Below are 22,987 nucleotides of genomic sequence, written 5' to 3' on the forward strand. Positions count from 1 at the left end.
ATGTATGTGCATATACGTATACATGTTTATTTGATGTTCTGTCATTCTCTTATTTTGTTTTTTACACGTTCAAAATGAAACTGAATGTATTGACAGTGATGCTCTCACTTTAAACTCACATTGATCAAATTAGTTGAAATCAGGGATGGAAGGACACTGACAATGGTTGATCAATAAGTGTCATTTTCTCTCAGTACAGCCAATGATGGTGAAAGTCCAAACTATCTCTGCTGAGGTAAGAAACAACAGCAGATCAAATACCCAAATCTCCAGTGTCATCTGGTAGGCTAAGCATTTTGCTCTGAAATGCATGATTAATTACAAAACAACATAAAAATGACCCCCCAAAATGTGAACGCAACCTGTATTATTAATAATTCATTTACTCAACTTGTTGCTAATGTAAGGTCAACTGACAAGACATACCATGACAACATTCTGGTAAAATATTTATTAAACACTGTGTCTGTTCAGCTTTACAACAATGTCAACATTGCTTAAAATGTCCAGACTATCTTTAAAAAAACAAAACATTGTTAAAAATTATGTTTCCACTTACATTTAATCTGCAGTTATTCACATAAACAAATCACCTGTCAACAGCTGTTTGGCCATCTTCATCCATCCTTTGATTCAAAATGTCTGGATTGATCATTTATTTATTACATAACCTTTCAGACCCGCCCCTTCACCACACATGACAATCTGCAGTTTGAGACTCCAAATGTTCAGGGATCAGGAGAAAGTCTACTGTAATGAAGGTGTGAGATAGTTAAGTGATATAAAGTGTATTGTGCACATTTGCCGTGAACCCTTCATTCACACTCTGGCATCAGGACTTGACCAGGATCCATTCTCACTGTCCCTGATCCTGACGATCCTTCAGGGCCTGTATTGCTTTTCTGTACAGATCTATGAAGAGAAAAGAATCGTCTTTTAAAATAAACTCATAATCCTGATATTTCACCGTGCAAAGCATTGAAATTGTGGATGGGGAGGAGTGAATGAGGCTCACCAAAGGTTGCAGAAAGGTCCACAGGCTGAGAATAAGTTCCATTCATCTCTTCTGTGTTGATCTTGTTTTTTCTTTTAACTTTCACAATTTTCTTTTTCTTCTTCTTTCTCTTTTCCCCTTTATCTATACAGAAATGAAACCGTGATTAGATTTTGGTTTAGCACAGATAACAGTCAAAGGATATGTGGTCTGTGAATAACATCCGACAACCTTTCAGTGGCTTCTCGTCGTTGTCCTGCGATTCGTTCATGTCCAGAGTCTCTTCTTTCACCTTGGATTTGCGCTTCAGTTTGCCTTTTTTAGGAGGGATCAGGGCACTGCTGGCTTTATCTCTGTGGCAGGAGTTCTCCTGCTCTCCTTCATTCCCATCAGCCTCCTCTTCCTCCTCCTGGTCATTGACTTGATCTTTTTCTGTTTCGTCTTCCTTAACCTTGACCAGCTTCTTCTTCCTTTTTGTCTTCAGGGTCTTTTTCAGCGTTGTCTCCTGAAAGAAAAAAATTCCTTATTTATTATGACAGATTATGGTCATTTACAGCTGAAAAGAAACTAACACACAAAAAGCAAATCAGTGATGAATAATTTTATGAAAAATAGGCATTTCAGTTGGCCTCTATATCAAAATTGATGTTCAGACCACTTCAGACCACTTAAAGAATTGTAAAATTGTTAATCTATAATGAAACATCAGTAGAATAGCTAGTTTTTTCTTAATTTAAAAGGTTTGATTCATGGCTGTGCTGCTGATTGCATGAATATTTACTGTCAAAACATTAGGATGTGAAATGTGTTTCATACCTTTTGGAGCATGTTCCGAATGGGCTGCAGCTTTCCTTCTCCCTTTTTCTTCTTCTCCTTGTCTTTTGGCCGATGAACCTGACGAAGGTCCGACTTGCTGGTTCGTATCCTGATGTAAGAAGAAAGCTTAAAATCACATCTGTATCCTCAGAAAAGCAGAATTCACCCTGTGTGGTGTCTGGGTTATTGTGTGCATCAATACAAAAGGCTCTTCTCACCGCTCAGCTTTGGTTTTCCTCCGAACTTTCTCTGTTTTCTCGCTCTTGCCCCTCTCCCTTGGCTCTATGGGTCTCCTGCTGTCCTGGGCCACACGCGTACACAGTTCTGGATAATCCAGACAAACGGCCCGCAGCAGCCAGCGAAGCCCCCGCAGAGTCTTTCTGTCAGACCAGCGGCGCAGGTCCATTAAGGCTGAACAAGGCTCCTGAGTGGACACACAAAGAAGTGGAGGTTCTTAAAGCAGTCAGCCAAAACAGAAAAAAAAAAATCTGTTTGGAAAAAGATAATAAAAGCAGAGTTTGCAATCCCTTTACAATATACACTCATATTCTTGTATGACAAAGAAGTTATATCCATGTAAAAGGAAAGACAAAAAATATGGCAACTTCTTTCAGTCACAGTTTGAACATGTAAAGTGTTGAGGTGCAGCTACCAGTAAGAATAAACTAAATGATCAGAGCATGTATTCATTTCTCTCACAATTAATGCACAGTGCTTGACATATGATATATTCTTTTATTGATTCAAGGGTGGACATCAGTTTATTTTTACAGCTTATTTCCACAGTTCCTTACTATTTTCTTAAGCCATTCATATTTCATTGGTATCAGATCAATGGAAGTTATTTTAGTTCATGAACTTATTGAAATGGTGAAAGGTTCATATATTCAAGTTTATTACACATGAACTGAAATAATTACATTTATTTAGTTTTATTACTCATAAAATAAAGTTTCTCAAAATATAATGTTTTATACATCTTTTTTTTTTTTGGTACATTTTCTCTAATTGGACATCAGTTGAAAGTCTAAATGTTTGAAATGTAGGAGTTCATGTTGGGATTTTAGAAATAAGTCCAAAGTTAATTAACTTTCCAATGATATTCATCTTATTTGAGATGTTTCTGTGTGATCGGGCTGCAGGCCTGAGCTTAAAAAGAATACTCACAATATGGCACAGAGAGCGGCTCTGGTTCACCAGCTTCTCAAGAGACAGAATCTCAATCAGCTCACTTCCCAGCAAAGCGTTCATTTTGTCCTGCTTGTTTGCCAGCCTGGAAGCAGAAACAGGAATCTCAGTCATCCTGCGTATGATCACCGTGGGGTTTACATCCTCTGCCACCAGAGGACACTCTTCCCACAGTTTCTGGTCCATTAGTAAAGTTTGATAAGAAACTCCAGCATCATTACACTAGTATGGGTTTTCCTGCCACTCTGGGCTGTTTCAGCAGGTCAGCCAGGACATCCTTGACCTCCCTGATCCTGTGTCTGTCGCTGGAGTCCACCACGAAGATGATCCCGTGAGCCTCTCCCCACAGCTCCTTCCAGATCCCCCGAGACTCTGCCGACCCCCCGACATCCATCAGGGTGACCAGGTAGTTCTCCACTCTCAGCTCATTCCTGATGCACCCATGGGTGGGCCCTGCTTCCACGCCATGGGGAACTGACACAGGGACACGCACGTCAGGCTTTCAATCATAAAAATTCAGTAAACAGCCGGTAAAGTTTCAGATACTTTACCTCTTAACATCCCTCTGATGGAGGATGTTTTTCCTGCTTTGTCAAGACCAACCACAAGAACTGTCACTTTCCTGCCAACAAGAGGCAAAAACATTACAGATAAACCATCAGGATACACATTACATTATAGTCACCTATTAGCTGTGAGTTAATGCTACCTACTCTATTTATTAAAAATATACTTGGTTCTTTTGCAGTAATGTGTGGATAGTAACAAAATAATAATAGTTAAAACTATTATGTAATTGCTCCATTGCATACACAATCAGTCCTGATCATAATATTTAAAAGATACTAACTAATGTTCTTTGAAACCACAAAGTAGTCATTTAGCAAATCATAGAAACTTCAAGCATTTTCTCAGTTATAGCAGTGATAACTGTGAATTAGGTAGTTATTATTTTGTGTTAAACAAATGGCTTATTGGCTGTTTAGTGATGGAGTTATTAGCTATACTACAAAATATGTAATATTTACTGTTTTCATATTTTGCACTAAGGGTGTAAGTTATATGTTTGAACTCTGCAAAATGATATAAATCTGATAATCTTATACAAAAAACCCCTCCACAGATAAAACTAAATCTGAGCTAATTTCTCATTTTAAATCTCTTTCACAGACTGTTTCAGTCAAATAACAGCATAAGTTCCTTTATGATTTTATTTGTTTGTCTGTTTTTATGCAAGAGTAATAAAACAAAAATCTCATCATAGATCCTATCTTTGCAGGAAGGTGTTGTGTGTACCTGATTGGCTCCTGTATTTTGGAGAACCAGGTGCAGCAGTTGCTCATCAGGTTGAACATGTTTACTTGAGGTGAACAAGGTGTGCACAGCGGCCACCATCTTCTCTGGAACCGGTACCTGCAGACAGATGGTAAACCTTACTGTCTTTCTCAGACACACACACACACACACACACACACACACACACACACACACACACACACACACACACACACACACACACACACACACACACACACACACACACACACACACACACACACACAAAGGCCGGTCGGTCCAATTCAAAGATGCTGAGTGGGGAGATGCTTACAGATGGTCTGTCCAAACAACAAACTCACTGCCAAGTGTCCCTCTGGTATCTCCTCCAAACGGAAAATGTGCCGTATTCTTACACTCTGCAGGCGATTCTACACTTTTACTTATATCAGTGATGAGAACCAAGTGTTTGTGTCCAAGAATCTGATAATTTCCTCAACGACTTGCTAAAGCTTTCCTATCTGAATGCAGAATATTCCACCTGAGGCTTGTACCACACACACACGGCAGGTGCGTCTGGTGGTTGAGTCATGTGCTATTAACACACACACACACACACACACACACACACACACACACACACACACACACACACATACACCAGCAGATCTTCCAGGCCTTTGTCCGGTGCATCTGTTCAGTCGCAGTAATCTGCTCAAGCCTGTCCTGATTTTAACAGAGTTGTTAACAAGCTGACCCAAATCAGGTTTGGCTGGAGCAGAGACTGAGGGCATCATCATCTCCTCCACAGTGAAGCCAGGACATAATCCAAGTTTCACATGAGAATTGGGCTACTAAACCCAAAACACTTTGCATATTTCGAACAAGTGAACAGCTTGGAGTGTATTTTACTCAATACAAACAAATCACATGTCCACCAGTTAATGTAAAACATGTGGTTGAAAAAAAAAAGTATACGTAAATGTTTTTTCCACCATGTGGAATTCAGAACATATTGCTAAACATAAAACTTTATTAAAAAAAATATTCAAATGTATTGTACTTTTTCAAATGCACACATACACAAAGTAAAATGCATATGCATGGATGTTGAAATCAAAAAAGTTTGACCATGACCATGAAAAAGTATTAGGAACAGTAAGCACATAAAAAAATGTAAATAAAAACAAACAATGGGACCGTTTGTCTGAAGCAATATAATTATTTCATATTATTTATTCTCAATAATGATTAAAAACAGTTGTTAAGATTAACAAGTAACTTACACAGACCAGCAGATGGGCCTATTTGCATTTATGAATAAATTACAGATACATCAGTATTGCCTGGAAAATTCTGTGTTGAACAACAAACATGAAGCACGTGTAGTAACCTGCAGTGGGTCAGGGGTTAAAACTAAACATCTGACAACCTGCAGGCAATAAACTACAAACAGTCTGTCTGGAACGTCCAGGTGTGTGTGTGTGTGAGTGTGTGTGTTCAAGCATATGCAATTTCAGAAATTTAAAGATTAAAAGAAGAAACTATAGAAGTACTCACAGAAGCAGGTCTATGTCCATGCATTTGTTTGGATGCTGGTCTCTACTAACATCTTGTTCTCAGCAGCCTCTAAACTAATCAGGCTCACACTAAGCCCCTGGTCACCCCATGTGGGAGGTGCAGCCTGGGAAATGTTGTTTGTGCTTCTCCACCAATCTGATTCACCTGCAGACGTCACTGGAGGACAGGTTTCCTCTTTGACCTGTGGAGGTCCAGGCCTGCTATATCTGTCCAGGAAGCCTAAACGAGTCCAGTGGCGTGATCTCTGACACGCCGTGATCTCCTTTTCCTGTCTGAGTCATGACAGTGGACACTCCAGGAGGTTTAGGACGCAGACCTTTGGTACCGCCATCGAGAGAAGCCACACCACCATTTTACTCACTGAGATTATGGCTAAAGTTAGAGCTGAGGTTCATCACAGACCTTTACTCACTTTCATTGTGCAGGTTAAGTGGATAAGATGAAACAGGATGACGCAGTGACGATGAATCTCTCTGTTGTTTTTATTTACCTCAACTCTTTTTAACATTAACAGTTTTTTACATTTTTTTTTTTCCCCAAAGACAAGTGACAGTATAAAGAATGGCTGAAACTGTGGATTCATTAGAGGTGTTTTTGTGTGTATTTTTCCATTTCATTTTATTCACAGAATTGTGATGACATGTCTCCTGTTTGGTATAACAATATGTTTATGAGAAGAACATCCTGAAATAACACAAAAAGTGGGAGAAATAAACAAATTATTTGGTTTGAAATACACATTTGTATCTGGTTCAGATCTGAATTTCAGGGGGCTTTTTTTTACATGTCCTCCCTCTCTCCCTATAAACTATCGTTTGTCAGCATTTTTTTTTAACAAATAGCTGTAAATTGAGGACAATTTAAATTTTGAAGTTCAGCATCCAACAAAATGTGCTGAAACATTAATCACTAGGGGGCTTAGGGGTCAGGAAATACAAGGACAAGTGTCAATTTATGGCGTTTTTTTTTTTTTTTAAAGTTAAACAAAAGAAGAAAATGTAAAGGATTATGCCAATAAGACATGTGGTGGCAGAGGAGAGTTGTGAAGACATTAGTGTATTTATATTTCACTACCTCATTGAGAAATTAATCAGCTCAACACGTTACATAACGTTATTAATGACATTATTATTATTCGGCCTGCTGAACATATTTCATCACATCACTTTGGCCACTAGATGGCCTCACACCCACAGGGTCCTCTAGGTCTGTGAAAAAAAACATTTCTCCAATATAATTATTGACATTTTATGATGACTTTATGTTGTAAATAAACTTATTTTTGTCTTTTGATGAACAAAATTATGAATTTAATTGAGCCATCACATTAACCACTCCAACTGCAAAGATCAATCAATTAATTTCTAAGTGGACAGGCAGGGATAATTGGTCTTAATTTAATTTTAGATATTTTTTTTCAAGCAATGTGAATATTTCTGTAATGATGAACATTTCTTCTTCATGTAATTTATGTATATTAAACAACCAAAAAGACCACTAATCGCAGTTTCATAAGAAATGTGATTGTTTTTGTTTATCAGGGAGGAGCTCTGGGCCTCTCAGCAGCCAAACAGACGTTTACTGACATCTTTCAGAGACTTGGAGCACAGACACAAGACTTTATCTCATTAAGTCATTATACCAGTGACCAATCAGGCACGCCCTGGCTCAGCTGACACACACACACACACACACACACACACACACACACACAAACACACACAAACACACCCTATGTTTTTATGCGTTATGGGAACAGTACATTGGCTTGAACTGTAACTAAACCTAATCCTGACCCTAACGTAATTAAAAACCTCTTCCTAACTCTAGCTCTGGGAATGTAAATAACATTCAAGATTGTTTGTCACCAATGGAACAATTACTATATATGTGTTTTCTTGCTTTTTTATTTCATTGATTTCCTGCACAAATATCCTAAACTCAACCACATCAGTCAGTTCTTTGACCCTAACCTCATCTGTACCTGAGCACAACCTATCCTTAGTACATTTCCTGGTTTTCTCCCCACGAGAATAACCAGTCCCCCCCCCCAAACACACACACACACACACACAAACACACACACACAGCACAATCAGCAGCAATGGCATGCCACACCCCTCCTGCTGTTCACAAAGCCAGACCCCCGACTGCCTCATTTCTTTCACTGTTTTTGTTGCAGTTAAAATAAAAACAGATTAGAATAAAAACCTTCTGGTTTAGACTATTAACATTACAGGGGTCGTTTAAACATTATAGTTGAATATTCACTGTATTTTCTAGAGGTAGATGAAAAAAATAAAAGCTCTCATACCTATGTCATAAAGACAAACTGAAGGGTCTGCCAAGTGGAAGCAAATAACAGATCTCTCAGTACAAATTAGAGACCATACTTTCCTAATTTCCAAATCATACAAGAGAGAAACATGTGGCCGGTGCAGTTTTTGAGCACAGAATTAGAGGCAGACAGACACTGCACCCTTTCTGTGTCCTCGACTCCCCCCTCGGCTCCAGAGCACCCGGCCCGTTCAGCCTGAATTCACTGACCCACACCACTGTTCGCCAAACACATGCATTAGTAATGACAGGCCTTTGTGTGCCGCGTCGACCTCCCTCACATTGCCAGGCTCGTGTCACTGACTTCAGGGAAAATGTGATTAGACAGGAAGAGGTCGTCGTGTTTGGGGTGAACCGTGGGGAGACACTAAAGTCTGCATTTAGCCAAAACCTTTTTTTTTTTTTAACAGGGTTTTAATGAAAAATAGGTCGAGGTTTATTGAGGGTGATTGTGCTGACACAAGCCAGAGTGAAAATAAGAGTTTTGGGGTTGACATGTTGAGTAAACCACTACGGCTCGAGTCCTCTTCATGCACCAAACAGATAACCCTTGTTTACACTGGCAGCTCAATAAACATCCCAACGCCCCCGTTCCACTTGTGCTTTTAACTAACACTCGAGTAATGAGGAAGCAAGTGCAGGCGAGCTGCTGCAGTTCTAAGAGTGCTCTCCAGCGCACGTTTTGACTGCACCTGTTCATGCGGCGGCGACTCCACTCTCGGGCCTGCAGGTCAGCATTACCAGGCTGAGAGCCCGACCGTCCAGCTGGGAGGAGCTAAAAATGGAAGTGCAGAGAATGTGATCTCTCTGCACCCTCCCCTCACGCTGTTTCCATTCGAATAAGACCCGTATGGAATGAAAATGTTTCTTCTTTTTCGAAATGTTTCAAGATCTCGCCACAAAGCAGCTTCCTTTTTTTCATTAATTAATCTATTTTCTGCACCCAGCATCGAGCCTCAGGACGGGTGTGCTGGAGCTGACAGGCTGTAATTCATCACAGAGCCACAGACAGTCACACACACTCACATTCACACCATTAAGTCATTTTAGAGACAGTAAGTAACCATTGTGGTCACTGTGAGGTTAGAGTGTGTGAACCAACTCACTGCACAACACCACAATGCAGCCTGTGTTTCCAAAATCATACATATCAATCAACACTTTGAACATAATGAGAAAATTCCACATGAGCCAGAAACTCAGATATAAAACTTTGCTATTTTTTGGGAAATATTTCATATACGTATTAGTTGCATTTAAGGCAAAAAAAGAATTCTGCTACTTTAAATACAGAACTGATTTTAATTCTGTACTGTAAGTTACACTTGTTTTAGACATATCAGTTAATAATATGTTGCAGACTGTTGTTGGTCATTAATTTCAGAAGCCTCTGACAGAGCGACAGCTTTGACCTCCTGCTCTACTTGTTGAACCCGTAAACACACAGTGGTGCAACATACCAGTGATTTAAGCCTCTGAAAATAGCCCTACCAAGCACTGGATATATTTATACTCTTTTTTAAATATATCCCAGTACTAGTTTCTCGTTTTCTTGAGTTTCTTTCTTACTTTTTTGTTTGGTTCCTCGCTGCTCCAATACATAATTTACTTATAATTATTTATTATTATTTACTTATAATTCACATATTTTATAATATGTGGAAATAATACGTGTTATTTTGTTATGTGTGGACATTTTAATAGGAAATTTAAAACAGTGTGCCAGTTTTATTCATGCTTGCTTATTTTTAATAAGACAATGGAGCAACAAGTATTAAATTGATCATCAAAAGTTGATTGTAATAATTTGACCTTGTGTGTGATTTACTCCCAGGAGCAGTCCAGGCCCATTACTTTGGGAATTTCACTGCTGTCTTGTCCAGAGACCAAAACTATTAAACACCATAAGCTACATATTTCAATAGATTTGCTTCCTGCAGTCCAGGCTATGTAAACAGCATTATTAAACTGTCTTGGCTCTGCCGTGAGACTTAATAATACAGTCACGATAGTTCCGCTCATCCAAACTTCATGGGGACCACTGGAAACTCTGGAGTTTGACGTCTCTTCTCCTTGTTTGAGATGACAGACTTTGCTTGCTTTGCCAACTTAGACTGATGCTACAGTAACTTATGGTCTCTGTATCCTCAATAGATTAAAAGTAGCGTGGATGTGAACTGGTTGCTCTCTCACCTCAGACACAATATCAATAGGTGCAGTCCAGTTTGTGGCCTTTCTGTGAAATATCTGTACAGCAGAGAGTTTTCTTTTTCCAAAGAACTCTATTTTTTTGGCCCCAATCATTGTTGCCACCAATTCCCATTAAATAAAAATTGGACACAAAAATTTAGTTCAACCATCAACACTAAGATAACACACCTTACAGACATTCAAAAATACTGAATTCTATGTCCGCTATACCAACGTTTGTGTTGCATTTATGAAGTCAAATAACTAAAGTCAAGAAATGATGATATTGTGTTACTGTTTCTGGTCATCTTAACTAGATCCCTGTGTAATATGTAACTCTTAAAAGTATTGAAACCTTCTTAAAACCTCAGTGTATAAATTTACCTAAAAGATGATAAATAATCCCTTGCTTACATGTGCAATTCATGGGCTTTAATTCACTTAGAAAATCATGCTGGTGTGGCGTTTAGAGCCATTAGTAGACTGAGAAATTTTGTTCGATCAAGCAGTGTCTTCCTCTGGCCAGTAGAGGGCTCGTTCGCTACACGGTGTGTTCGGGGCTAGGGATAGTCTCGCGTGATTACATTCCGAGAACGAGAACGAGAACATATTTTTGCTCTTTACAGGTAAGAGGGGAGAATAGAACAGTTTAATTGATGGATGAACATGTCATGTTTGAGTTCATGATTTCGGTCGCATGTTTTGTAATATTAATTATGAATGTTTATTGATCGATTGATGTGATGTGCTAAAGACGGCTAATAGCTAGCACTGGTTGCCTAGTTACCACCAGCCGCTGAGAAGCGGGGATGAAGAAACAGGAACTTGCGCTGTTCATTGACAAATAAATGAATAACTTAGAATAGATACATGATTGATTTGGTCATTTTTGACAATTTTTTGTAGACATGATTTATTGTTTAAATCTTGGTGAAGGAGTTCATTTTTTTGTGTTAGAATGTGATTACAGTCCGAGAACAAGAACACACACGGAAGTCACTGAATGTATATGTTGTGAACTGTGGCGTTAAAATACATATTTTTGCTCTTTACAGAACCAAAAAAAAAAGAAAAATTAAAATTAAATGTGTAGTGGAAGCTACACTGGGAATAAAAAATGTTCCTTTGTATTTTCAGCCAGCACCTGTTACCTCATTTATTTCTAATATGAAGTTTCTTATTTTAAATCATCCAGTGTTTCCTACATTGCAGTAATTCCATTTAATTCACAGTAAAATGAAAAATGAAACACATGAAAAATGTGTCGTGAGTCCGCACAAACCTGTCTGTAGTCCTCACATAAAGTCCGATTATTGGATTACTCGCTTTGGTGCAATTTAAATGTTCATCTTTAAGAGAATATTTCTGTTGGGTTAATGATCTTTTAAACTCAGGCTCTCGCTTTGTCTCGCTGTGCTTATTTTGAAGTGTTTCCTCTATTTCCTGTGCGGCTCAGTGTTTATGTGTGACTCGACGCAGCTGTTTCTTAAAAAAAAAAAAAAAAAAAGCAGCGCACGCTGACAGCGGAGGCGCAGCATACGCGCAGAAGGAGACACCCAACCCTCCGGGCCAGAGCCCCCCGCTAAGTTTCTGCGTTTCCACCCCGGAGCAGCTCAGATCAGCCCCGGGTCCGGGACCAGAGTCTTCCTGCCGGAGTTTCTGTTGCTCCGATTCAGTGACGGAGCTCAACTTTTCCGATCCTGCACCCTGAAGGCGGCGTCAGCGCGCAGATCGGTGCCAACTCCGGGGTGGCTTCCCCCGGATTACACCCACCGGGAAATCAGACGAGCCTCTCAGGGGAGGAGGGGGAGGAGGACGGGGGTGGACGGACGGTGGCGTGCAGGGGGAAGCTGTCGACGGCCGGGACACAAATGAGGAGAAAGACGCGATGATCGGCTTGGTGGAAAGTTGGGAGCGACGGCGCGTCGGAGGAAGGAGCGTTCAGCCAAAAGTGTCGACTTCAGATTAAACCCTGCCCGTGTGGATCAGGTGCGGGAGCGGCCATGGAGGAGCAGGACCGGGAGATCTCGGACGTGGAGAGGAGCTCCACGCTGGCGGAGAACGGGGTCCTGCTGGTGGTCAATCACAGCCGGGTGCGCCCCCCGCTCAGCGTCCTGCTGGCCACCGTGCTGTACTGCGCGGAGTTCATCACGGCCGCGGTGCTCTGCAGCATGTACCGCAAGACCGACGACAACATCTGGATGGGCTTCAGCATCACCTTCATGCTGGTGCCCGCCCTGCTCATCCAGCTGACCCTGACGTTCATCCACCGGGACCTGGGTCGGGACCGGCCTCTGGTCCTCTTCCTGCACCTGCTGCTGCTCGGTCCGGTCATCAGGTGGGTCACTGGGGGGCAAACACGCAGAAACTTACCCCCAGACTTACTGTCACACTCTGCAGCACTGCTGCCATGACATGTACATGTATATTCCAAATGTATTTTATTGCAGAAATGAGTGGATTTATTCATCAAAATCACAAAACAATGAATAATTGACATGGATAAATAAGTCCCAGAAGCCTTTCCCTCATGTCATCATTTGCTGTAATTTGTCTCTCTTAATGCACTTAAAGCTTGAGCTTCCTTTCATGCTGTATTTGTCAGATATAGTAGCTGACAGCACAAAAGCTCTGCAGTCCATTATCATTATTGGATGTAAATGGGGAAGAGCTTGTAAATATAAGATCTCACACTGATTTCAGACTAAGTGGTCTTTAAATGTGAATATGATGTGGCATAAGTGTTGTTTGCTGTGTTTGAAGGCTGCTATTCTGCAGAGTGATGCCATTTTCTATTCTGACTGTTTCACTCACTTACTATTTGCATTTTTATTACTGAAGATGAAAGCAGCAACACTTATGTTTGCATATAATGTTGTACCATTTGTAATAATAACCTGATTTCCTCAAAAGTACCTTGGTCTTTGATTTTTGGCCACTTTGTCCAGGCCTACAGATGATTAGGAGATTATTCAGCTCAATCACAGACAATGACAAAAGCTTGAAAACCTTTTTATCTTTAGATTGATGGTTCTAGTGGAGGAAGAGTGTTGTTGGAATCAGTACTCATTAGTCAAGTGTGTTTGAGCGACAGTGGTCTGAATATAAATTGGTCAATTTAGTAACAATCATATTCACAACTAACTTTATTTAGGTATTTTCAGAGATGTCTATAATTGTCTTATAAACACAGTAAACAGGCAATGAGTTTACGATTCTTCTTCTTCAGGACCAGACAGTTATTTGGTGAAATCATCCCGATACAGAAATTGCATGTTTTAGGCTTGTTCACAGTGCTGTGTTGCTAACTGGACAGACAGCAGCCGTTTCCCATCACCAGAGCAGGAGAGCTAATGGGACCTAAATTGAGACTCTCTGGAGAGTGCATTAAAGCCCTGCAGTGATCTTTGCTCACAGACAGTGGTGCTGCAGCGGCTCATCAGAATAGAGGCAAATCACTTATTTATTTATTTATTTATTTATTGTCACTTGGCTGGTCTCAGTTAATGTGATGAATTTTTGCAATTTTATGAAGGTCATGAAGTTGAACTTTGTCAGGATTTGTTCCTCCATCCTGCCAATTCAGCTTCACAGATTCAGTGCTCTTGTAAAAGTTCACAATGGGTTGTAAACCTTTTTATCAAATCAACCTGTGCCCCTGTTTTTAATTAATCAAATCATAAAGTAGACTGCAGATAAAATTAGCTGCAGTCGGAGGCCATCTGCACGGAGATGCACTGAATAAAAATGTAAATGAATCACACGCCAAATGGGAAGTGTGTTCAGTGTGGCGAGCAGCCTGACTGAACATGACAACCTCCCACACGACACGAAAACCTGCTGACTGTTTCAGCCGTCTCATCTTCTACTGAAAAACCAGAGTGAATGTGGTTGAACTCCTGAAACCACTCAGTCAAATGACTCCTGCAGAGCTGGCGTCTGCCTCGGTGACACATCCGTCACATGTATGACCTCTTCTCAGGGTGAAATGGCTTTCAGCGGGGTCAGCCCAGGCTCGGTCTGGGAAGGTGCGTAGTTAGTAGAAGTGAGTGATTTCAAGAGATAAGCTGTCCTCATACGCTGAGTTTTGTAGGCTTTGAAGAGTTTACTTCACTTTATGGGAGGAGTTTTATTTGAGCACTGTCAGCGTGTAACTCGGCGTCGGTTGATCGTATATGAGTCACGGTCTGCCAAACTGGTATCTCTGCTCGAAGATGTAGGTGGAGACTTGCGTGGCATTCAGATCTGTTCTTCCCACCCAGCTTCTGCCTCTCTGAACTTTGATTTGTCAACACCGGCTGACCCGATACGGTGAATTCACAGCTTCGTGAGAGTTAATTTAAAGGGTGTGTGCTTTAACAAGGAAACAAATACAACTTTGTCTTTTGCTGCAGGTCAGGTGCAACAGAAACAAAAAGGCTTGGCAGGAGGAAAGGACGCGTCGGCTGCCTGTCTGTGCAGATATACATCTATTTTTCTATCTATATTTATGCATCTACAGATATTTGTATACATCTATCCAGCCAGCCCTCTGTCATGTCTGTAATGCCATTCAAAGGGCAGATAATGATCATATCTTCAGGCTCCATTATTGCGTCCTAAGAATCTGAGTCCGACATTACCATTTGATCCATGAGGGCTGTGCACATTAGGGGAGTATTTACCTGCACACTGGGCCGCCCTGCAGATTTACAGTTCCCACAATAACTGGCCCAAGGTCAGAGCGTCTGGCCCGACCGCGGCTCTGAAAACATTTGTTAACACGTGAGAGATAAAAACCGCATGGATGAGTCGGCTGGACCACCTGCAGCTGTGGGAGCTGAAGGAGTTGGCAGCAAAAAGCAGGATATTAGTTTGCATGATGGTGATGTGGCCTCGAGCTTAAAATACCTCGATGAAAAATGTAGCACTTCTTTTTTTTTTGCCACATGAAACTTGCAGACTCTGCGTCAGCGGTGGTAGATTTATTTAATTGTTTATTTCTTTGGGACTGCTATGTAGCTTTTGCAAAGTCTGTCCCACAGACACAAAAGGCCCAGCGACAAAACTTTGTAACTGGAGAAGTGGAAAGACGGAGCAGTCAGGTTATTCCTGCAAGAGTGACACTGAAAATGTCCTCCAGCAGTTCCTTTGACTCGCAGTGTTCAGGAGTAAAATGATCTCGTCAGGAATCACATGGACGCGCTGAGCAGGAATAGCTTCCACAGATTCACGCTGCCTCTCCGACTGTTCGCTCCATCAGCTGATCTTCATACAGCCGTCCTCAGCAGCACATGTGTTTTTTGAGAATATTTGAAAAATGTGCATGTTTAAGTGATTTCACAAAAACACATCTTCAGGCCAGTACAGTTACAGTTTCAGAGGGTGAAGTCTGATTTCCAATAACATGAAAGAAAGAACATTTTATTGATCCGCTTAAGGAAATTACTTTTTGGCAAAGATCCCCTCTTACTCATAGATAACTTTTATTATCTATGAGCAGATTGCTGCTGCAGCACATCGTCTGGCTCACGGAACTGCAGTAATAACCTGTCAGCAGTAGGAATCGAACCGGGGAACCTCAGAACGCAAAGCTCACTTCTCAGGGATGACATTGTTTGAGGATCAGGGACTTTGAACGTAAAATGATCCTTGAAATCTGACTCAATGATTGGTTGGGCTGGAGAGAGACGTTGTGCGTTTGTGGAGTTGAAAACGTCCAGATATTAAACGACAGTTCCAGACGCCACAATTCCTCGTTTTATCTGGAAAACGTTGAGTGTTGTGGGACATGCATGGCAACTCCAGATGGATTTTGACCCACATCTTCATGAAGTTCATGCTGCATTCTTGCAGCATTCACACAACATATGCAACGTAACACGTTGTGAAATTTCAAGTGGAAATTGCGTCTAATTGGCGTGTTGTTGCAGCCCAGCGAGACAGAAGGTTGGTGCATGGTACGCTGAGGAACACTCTCTGTAAACACAGTGTAAATGATCAGGAAATGAGCTGAAATGGAAACAAAACAGGAAAACTAAACTGAAGCAGGAAGGAAACTGTCCTGACATGCATCGCAGAAATGGTTTACAATGTAGAGACGCAGACGACGCTTTAGACGCTATTGAGTTCAAAATGTTCTATCAAATCATGGTTCGCATTTTCACATCTCTGTCTGAAAATACCGGCCTCTGATAGTTTCTGTGGAGACAGTGAAAATATATATTAGACACATCAAAGGAAAGACAAACTATCTGAAATATGTGAGAAACCAGAAGCAGCTGCGTTTCACGGTTTCCACCCTGCACTCGTCTCGTCTCCGCCCGAGAAGGCCTCGCCGGGGCCAGTGATGTGAAACAGCTTTCAGCGTGTGCAGCGGTGCCTGCCGCATCTCTAATGCAGTTATCATCTGCAACACTGCAGCTTTTACATCCCCGACGCTCCAATGTAATGAGGCGGAGAGGCCGGGACAGGAAACGGCAACAGGACTGTTAATCCGCTGCAGTTCATCCGCTTCTGCGCCGTTCCTCCTTCATTTCCAGCCCGCTGTGCTCAGATGGGAGGTTTCCTGTGTGACCTGGGGAGGCTGTAATTGCTGATCTCATGAATCTGTTATCAGAGGAATTTCAGCTCATGTTTGGAAAGCTGCAGTTGCATATTTTCATGGAGCAGGCCTGCTATGTTTTGATCACACAAAGGAGACCTCTTCTCTAAATTAAAGTTAATGATTAACAGGAAGAAGTCACATTAAATTCAAAATCTTTGATTTTTTTTTCTACCAGTTTAGATATTTTCTTTCTTTTTTTTTTAATTCTCAGAATCAGGGGTCGTAGTGACCGTGGTCAATGCAAACAAACTGTCTCAAAACTGAGACTTTTTTACTTATTCGTTCAATAAGGTTTGACTCAAAGTGCTCCATAGATTATCATTAAAACATTAAGGGAATTATATTCACAAGCATTCACACCTGCACATACATGCAGTATATGCATATGCACACATCACATGCATGCATGCAAAACACACTAAAATCCAGAAGGGGATCAGTACATGCCTGAAAAGTCATGTTATATCATTCACCAATTCAAAGGTTTGTTATTTGTGTATTCTATCCAGTTGTTTTGGTCTCCCAGTTTAGTTTTATGGAAGTAAAACATTTAAATAAGAAAGCAGGATGAGGTAAATTCACAGACATGTTATTAAAAGATCAGATAAATTACAGAGTGCTGAAGTAAAAGAAAGACTGAAGAGACGTTTCTAATGAATGTTCTCAGCCTGCCTCACGTTTGCTTGTTCCAGCGGTGTTGTTTTAGTCGTTAGAGTCTGATATCATCTTCTGATATCAGCTCCAGAGTAAATATAGAGAATCTGAAAAATTTCCAGGGTGTCGTCAGCAGAGTGGACACTGTCTCAACACGTCTCCTTGATCCTGCTTCCGAAGCAGCGACCAAAACTACATAATCACCCCATGTGTTCAGGCTAGTCTTGACATGCAGGCTTCTTGTGGTGTGTGTCTGTTTGTGTTGCCACAGCCTGTTGGGCCTCACACGGAGCCGGGGGCGGGGTAACGTCGAGCCGCCACAAACAAGATAATGTTGCTAAAGCGCTGTTGTGAAAATCTCCTGAATACTCAGTGAGGAATATCATTTCCCCCCCCAAGTCTCTCAACTTCCCCTTTGTCGGCCGTTCCTCTTCTTTTGTGTTATTTGTCACACCATGTTGCTGTGTTCCTGCACGCGGGGAGCAGATTGCATGTTTAGACTGCAAATACGGAGCAGCCGCCCGGGTTTCCTTTGATAAATCCGCGAGAAGCCGCCTTGGAAGTCGGATTATTGATTCTCCCGGCTAATGCATTCATCTGTCTAGCTGTTTTTTCCTCTCTAAGTGAAATTCAGTCTGCCTCTCAGTCATTTTAAAGATTCTTAAGTGCACGCTGGCTCCAGATCAGTGTCATCATATATACAGTGTCCTGACTTCCAGGCAAAGGAACATCAGTAAATCAGGTGTTTGTGTCTTCTCCATTAAAACGGTGCAGATTCGTTTGGGTGCAAACGGAACCCAAATGACCTTCATCTGCTGATGGCCGTACGAGAGAGGAGGGCGTTTGTGATTGATGAGATTTCCTGCCGTCAGCCTCCAACATGTGGTTCAGACACAGTTCAGGAAGCAGTGCGGAGGCTTGGCTCGCTGCTGCGCTGTAAGTAAAGACTAGGGTTTTCCTACCGGCTGCAGCTGAAGCTGCACGGCCTGAAAACACATTCCAGCACAGTGATGTGAGATTTAGTGCAGTGCTGGGACCCTCAGAGGGCACGAGGGGGGGCTGCCTGCTGAATACAGATGCTCTGCACTTTGTGTTTCGGGTCATTTTAATTGAATTCTGGTGATATTTTGTGAAAACCAACTTGAATCTTGCGGGACGTGGCTCCACTGTTTCAGCTTGTCGTCATTCGTTATACTTGTGACCTTTATTTTGTAGCACAGGAGCCCCTTTGAATGTAAACCCAGTTTCCATCTTCATGAATAGTGTGTGTGTGTGTGTGTGTGTTTCCCTGTGACTGAACACCAGAGAGCATTTACCTTGCAAACATGAAGGGAACCACACCCTGAGATTTCCAGCTGATCCATCCAGTCCTGAAAGGAGCTGTGTTTCCTCTCTTTCCTCTGACTGCCCTCTGCTGGAGCCGCTTCACTCTGCCTCTGTTTGTTCAGCTGTGATTCACAAACTAAAGATCTGTAACTTCACATGACATTTCTTGGATTAGCGTGCGATCAGGGTCAAACTCACGTCCCATTTTAGGCTCCTAAACTCAAAACTACATTTTTGTTGCCTGGAGACCCCTAAGACCCTTTATTTGCTTTTATTAGTTTACCCTGTATTGGTGAGAACAGTTTTCGTGTGGCTGTCTCTATATAAATGTAGCGTCACACTGCCCTCTATTGGTGTGAAGATAACTCTGCCTCTCCTGTCTCTTCAGGTGTTTCGAGGCCCTCGTGGTCTATTTCAAGGCTGGTAAGAAGGAGGAGCCTTACGTCACCATCTCCAGAAAGATCAACTTGAAGAAGGGCCAGGGCACGCCCATGGAGTGGGAAATCGGCCAGACGGAGCGCATCCTGGCCACGCACCGGAACGCCTTCAAACGCACGGCGGTCATCCAAGCTTTTCTGGGCTCCACGCCGCAGCTGACCCTGCAGCTGTACGCCACCATCCAGGAGAAGTACATCCTCCCCATCAGATGTAAGGGTCACCAGCGGCATCCTCAAAAAGCCACTGCGGCTTCAGAAAGACGATCATCTGTTGATTAACAGCTCAGATTGTCAGTTTGAATAAAGCAAATTCAATAAACTGGTCGTAAAGTTTTCAGAACTTTTACATAAAACAGAGGAGCAGTTTCACTACAAACTCAAACACCAGGAAAACTACGACAGACACTGACAATAGAACAATGGCTGGAAGTGTGGGCCGCTTGAATGAAACCGATAAGTATTATCTAAATCTGATCATCTCCAAGAAAAACATACCTTCTGCTGAGATAAGGCTGCTCAGGTCGAATGTGAAATTCTGCTGCTGTGTTTTCATATTCTTGTTAAAATGTCAGACTTTATAATCATGTGCAGGTTTCACATGGAAATACGACGGATTTTTGTTGTGATTTTCAACATATCAGCTTCACAAATAGCTCTGCTGTGCTATATTTATTTGTGTGTGTGTGTGTTCACAGTGGCCCTGATGATCATCACCCTCATTTCCATCACGTACGGCGCCCTCGTGTGCAGCGTCCTGGCCATCCAGATCCGATACGACGACTACAAGGTGCGGCTGCGGCCGGCGGCCTACCTGTGCATGATCGTGTGGCGAGGTCTGGAGATCGCCACCCGGGTCACGGCGCTGGTCCTCTTCAGCACGGCGCTCACCCACTGGGTGATCCTGGTCGGCATGTCCAACCTGCTCTTCTTCTTCTTCCTGCCCTGGGGCGAGTTCTGGGCCAAGAAGGGCTCGCTGACCGAGAACGTGGAGAAGAACTTCTCCAAGCTGGGCACCACGGTGGTGCTGTGCATGTTCACGCTGCTCTACGCCTGCATCAACGTCTTCTGCTGGTCGGCGGTGCAGCTGGACCTCACCCACGGGGAGCTCATCGAGAAGAAGCAGCGCTGGGACCGCCTGGCCATGTACTACTCCGCCCGCTTCGTGGAGAACTTCCTCCTCATCACCCTCTGGTACTTCTTCAAGTCGGACTTCTATGAGTATGTGTGCGCGCCGCTGCTGGTGGTCCAGCTGCTGATCTGCTACAGCCTGGCCGTGCTCTTCATGCTGCTCTTCTACCAGTTCTGCCACCCCTGCAGGCGCCTCTTCAAGTACAACGTCCACGACTGCCTGCACTGCGTGTGCTGCCACGGGGGGCGCCGCCGCGCGGCGGGCCAGAGGGCGGCCAAGCCGGCCTCCTACTCCACGGCGGGCACCATGGTGCTGGCGCCGGAGGAGCCGCTGGAGCTGCTCGACCCCCAAAACTCACAACCTCCTGACCTCACCAGAGAGCTGGGAGAGCGAGAGACGCCGATCGTGGAGGACATCATGGAGGCAGCCTGAGGAGGGTCACGGTTTAATTTACAAACTCAAATCTAGAAATGCATCCTGGGAATAGTGAGGGAGGATGCAGGTGCGCTGAGTTGGAGAGAAGTCATGTGCCTTTTTCTCTCCGAAGTGCATGAAGCTTAAATCGTCGCCCATTTAGGATTTGAGGATGGTCTTGCAGACTCGGAGCGTCGCGAAAGCCCCGGTGAACCAAAGAATGTAGATCGTCCAGGTATGCGGCAGCGACGCACAAAGCCCACTGCTGACAGCGGACGGGACTGAACCAGGTGTGAGGGAAATGTGCCAAGTGGGCTCGAAGTGCCCAAAAACACTAAACCAGCACGTCCCCCGTGCACACGTCCTTCTGGGCTTTCATACCATAGAAGCCCCTTTGCACACCTTTGTTTCTGCACTAAACACACACAGTAAGTGGGCAGGAAAAGGTAAGAGGGAGATCCGTTTATCTTCCTCATACCCGACTGCTGTGATGAATGCCTTTTGTTGTTCAGTGTCTGCTCTGCCAGTTGCCTAATTCTCCAAAAGAAGAAAAAAAAATGAAAACAACAGATTTTCTTGTTGGGAAGGGGAAAAAAATTCAGTACAAGTCAAAAGTCGATGTTAGAAAGGCCTCAGTGGATATGATTGTGTCCTCCTGACACAGAGGTCATTAAAGCTTTCGTTCGATGCTGCATTAAAAGACTGACACTGAATTGAAGTGCTTTTTTAAAAATACTTTGCCTTGTCTGTTGATATTGTGCCTTGACTACTATTAATGTACTTGAACCTTAAATAAAATATTGTGGGAATACTGTCCTTTCATTTTGTATAAATAAGAGGTATGTCTTCAGTTTCCTTCCACACCCAAAAAACTGATTCAAGCCCCTCTTAGAATTGACACATTAACATTTTGTTTTCCTAATTAAACCATATTATATCTAACAAAGCCTAGATGTGTTTAACGAATGTGACCTAATAGTAATTCATTGGGCTCTCTGTAGCACTCTTCAACCCAAAATTAATATGTTTGAATAGAGGTTTTGTAGTGGTGGTCACGATGATGGTAGTGCCGCAATGCATCCTGGGAGTTTGGGATGAGATATTCAAGATTTAACATTGTATTTGTGGTTTATTTCAATGTCCTGCTGTTAATATTGTTATTGGTAGTTGTGTTTTGTTGTGTTCTTGTTGTTCAGTTAATCTAAATAGTTTAGTCACTTTTCATTTCAAACCTGGAATGAAAAATATGGATTTAATCTGGTCCTGCTACCACTCCCTATTTGCAGATTTATTCATAAACACTTCCAATATGTCAGGTGCCAAAGGCTTACTGTGGAGCACCAGTCCTCATGAGCTCCTGGGAGTTGTGTGCTCTCAAGTAATTACAATGTTAATCAACCGAAAGTAACATTTAAACTGCTTAGAAGTGACTAAATAATTTAACCTTTTTGACAAAAAATGAGCAGACCTAACTCAATTAAATTGGTTTACACAGAATAATTCAATTATGCTTGGATCTAAAGGACCAAAACAAGTTGGACAATCTCAGATATATTGCAATGTACAGATGTACTTGATATGAGTTGGGACCACATTTTTGAATTGAATTTGAATTGTACTCATCCAATGAGCTTTTTTTTTTTGAGTGCAAGGTTCAAAAACTTTTTTTTTTCCAGGCTGATTATTGATTATCAAATCTTCACAATGTGTATTAATAATGAATAATGATTATCTAATTCAACCGGCTACACACCCACACATAATCTGCTGGTATGGATGGAAAGGAGAAAATATGACCCACAATAAATGAAGATAAAACTTTATTCGTCAGTTGAACGTTGTTTCATCACCGTCCATCGGAGCTGCCCAGTTTCCTGTACGCCGTGATTCTTCCTCATTCCTGGAGAAAGCGTATCCACCCCTCGGACTTTCCAGCCTGGAGGAATGCCGTCGTTCAGCTCCGCGAGGGCAGACTTCCTCCACAGGTGCAGTCTCTCGCTCTCTGCGGGCTTTGTTTCCTCGTGGCTCATCATCACGTCACACCTGTGGAGGGGGCGTGG

The 22,987-nt window shown here is 42.4% G+C and overlaps 2 protein-coding genes across 2 annotated transcripts; one reads left to right on the forward strand and one right to left on the reverse strand.

Annotated features, from left to right (window-relative positions):
* Positions 1–818: 818 nt before the first annotated feature.
* On the reverse strand, positions 819–5,904 carry arl13a (ADP-ribosylation factor-like 13A). The gene is made up of 10 exons (XM_030105829.1): positions 5,834–5,904; positions 4,295–4,411; positions 3,550–3,620; positions 3,220–3,472; positions 2,978–3,083; positions 2,029–2,234; positions 1,811–1,919; positions 1,226–1,499; positions 1,016–1,138; positions 819–912 (listed from the first exon to the last, which is right to left on the reverse strand). The coding sequence occupies exons 1-10, from the start codon at positions 5,851–5,853 to the stop codon at positions 857–859; spliced, it is 1,335 nt and encodes a 444-aa protein (XP_029961689.1). The 5' UTR covers positions 5,854–5,904; the 3' UTR covers positions 819–856.
* A 5,985-nt stretch (positions 5,905–11,889) lies between these two features.
* xkrx (XK related X-linked) lies at positions 11,890–21,736 on the forward strand. The gene is made up of 3 exons (XM_030105814.1): positions 11,890–12,719; positions 19,336–19,595; positions 20,080–21,736. Exons 1-3 carry the CDS (start codon positions 12,385–12,387, stop codon positions 20,943–20,945), a joined length of 1,461 nt encoding a protein of 486 aa, XP_029961674.1. The 5' UTR covers positions 11,890–12,384; the 3' UTR covers positions 20,946–21,736.
* The last annotated feature ends 1,251 nt before the right edge of the window (positions 21,737–22,987 follow it).

This window comes from Salarias fasciatus, chromosome 2, assembly GCF_902148845.1.
Source record: "Salarias fasciatus chromosome 2, fSalaFa1.1, whole genome shotgun sequence".
NCBI lineage: Eukaryota > Metazoa > Chordata > Actinopteri > Blenniiformes > Blenniidae > Salarias > Salarias fasciatus.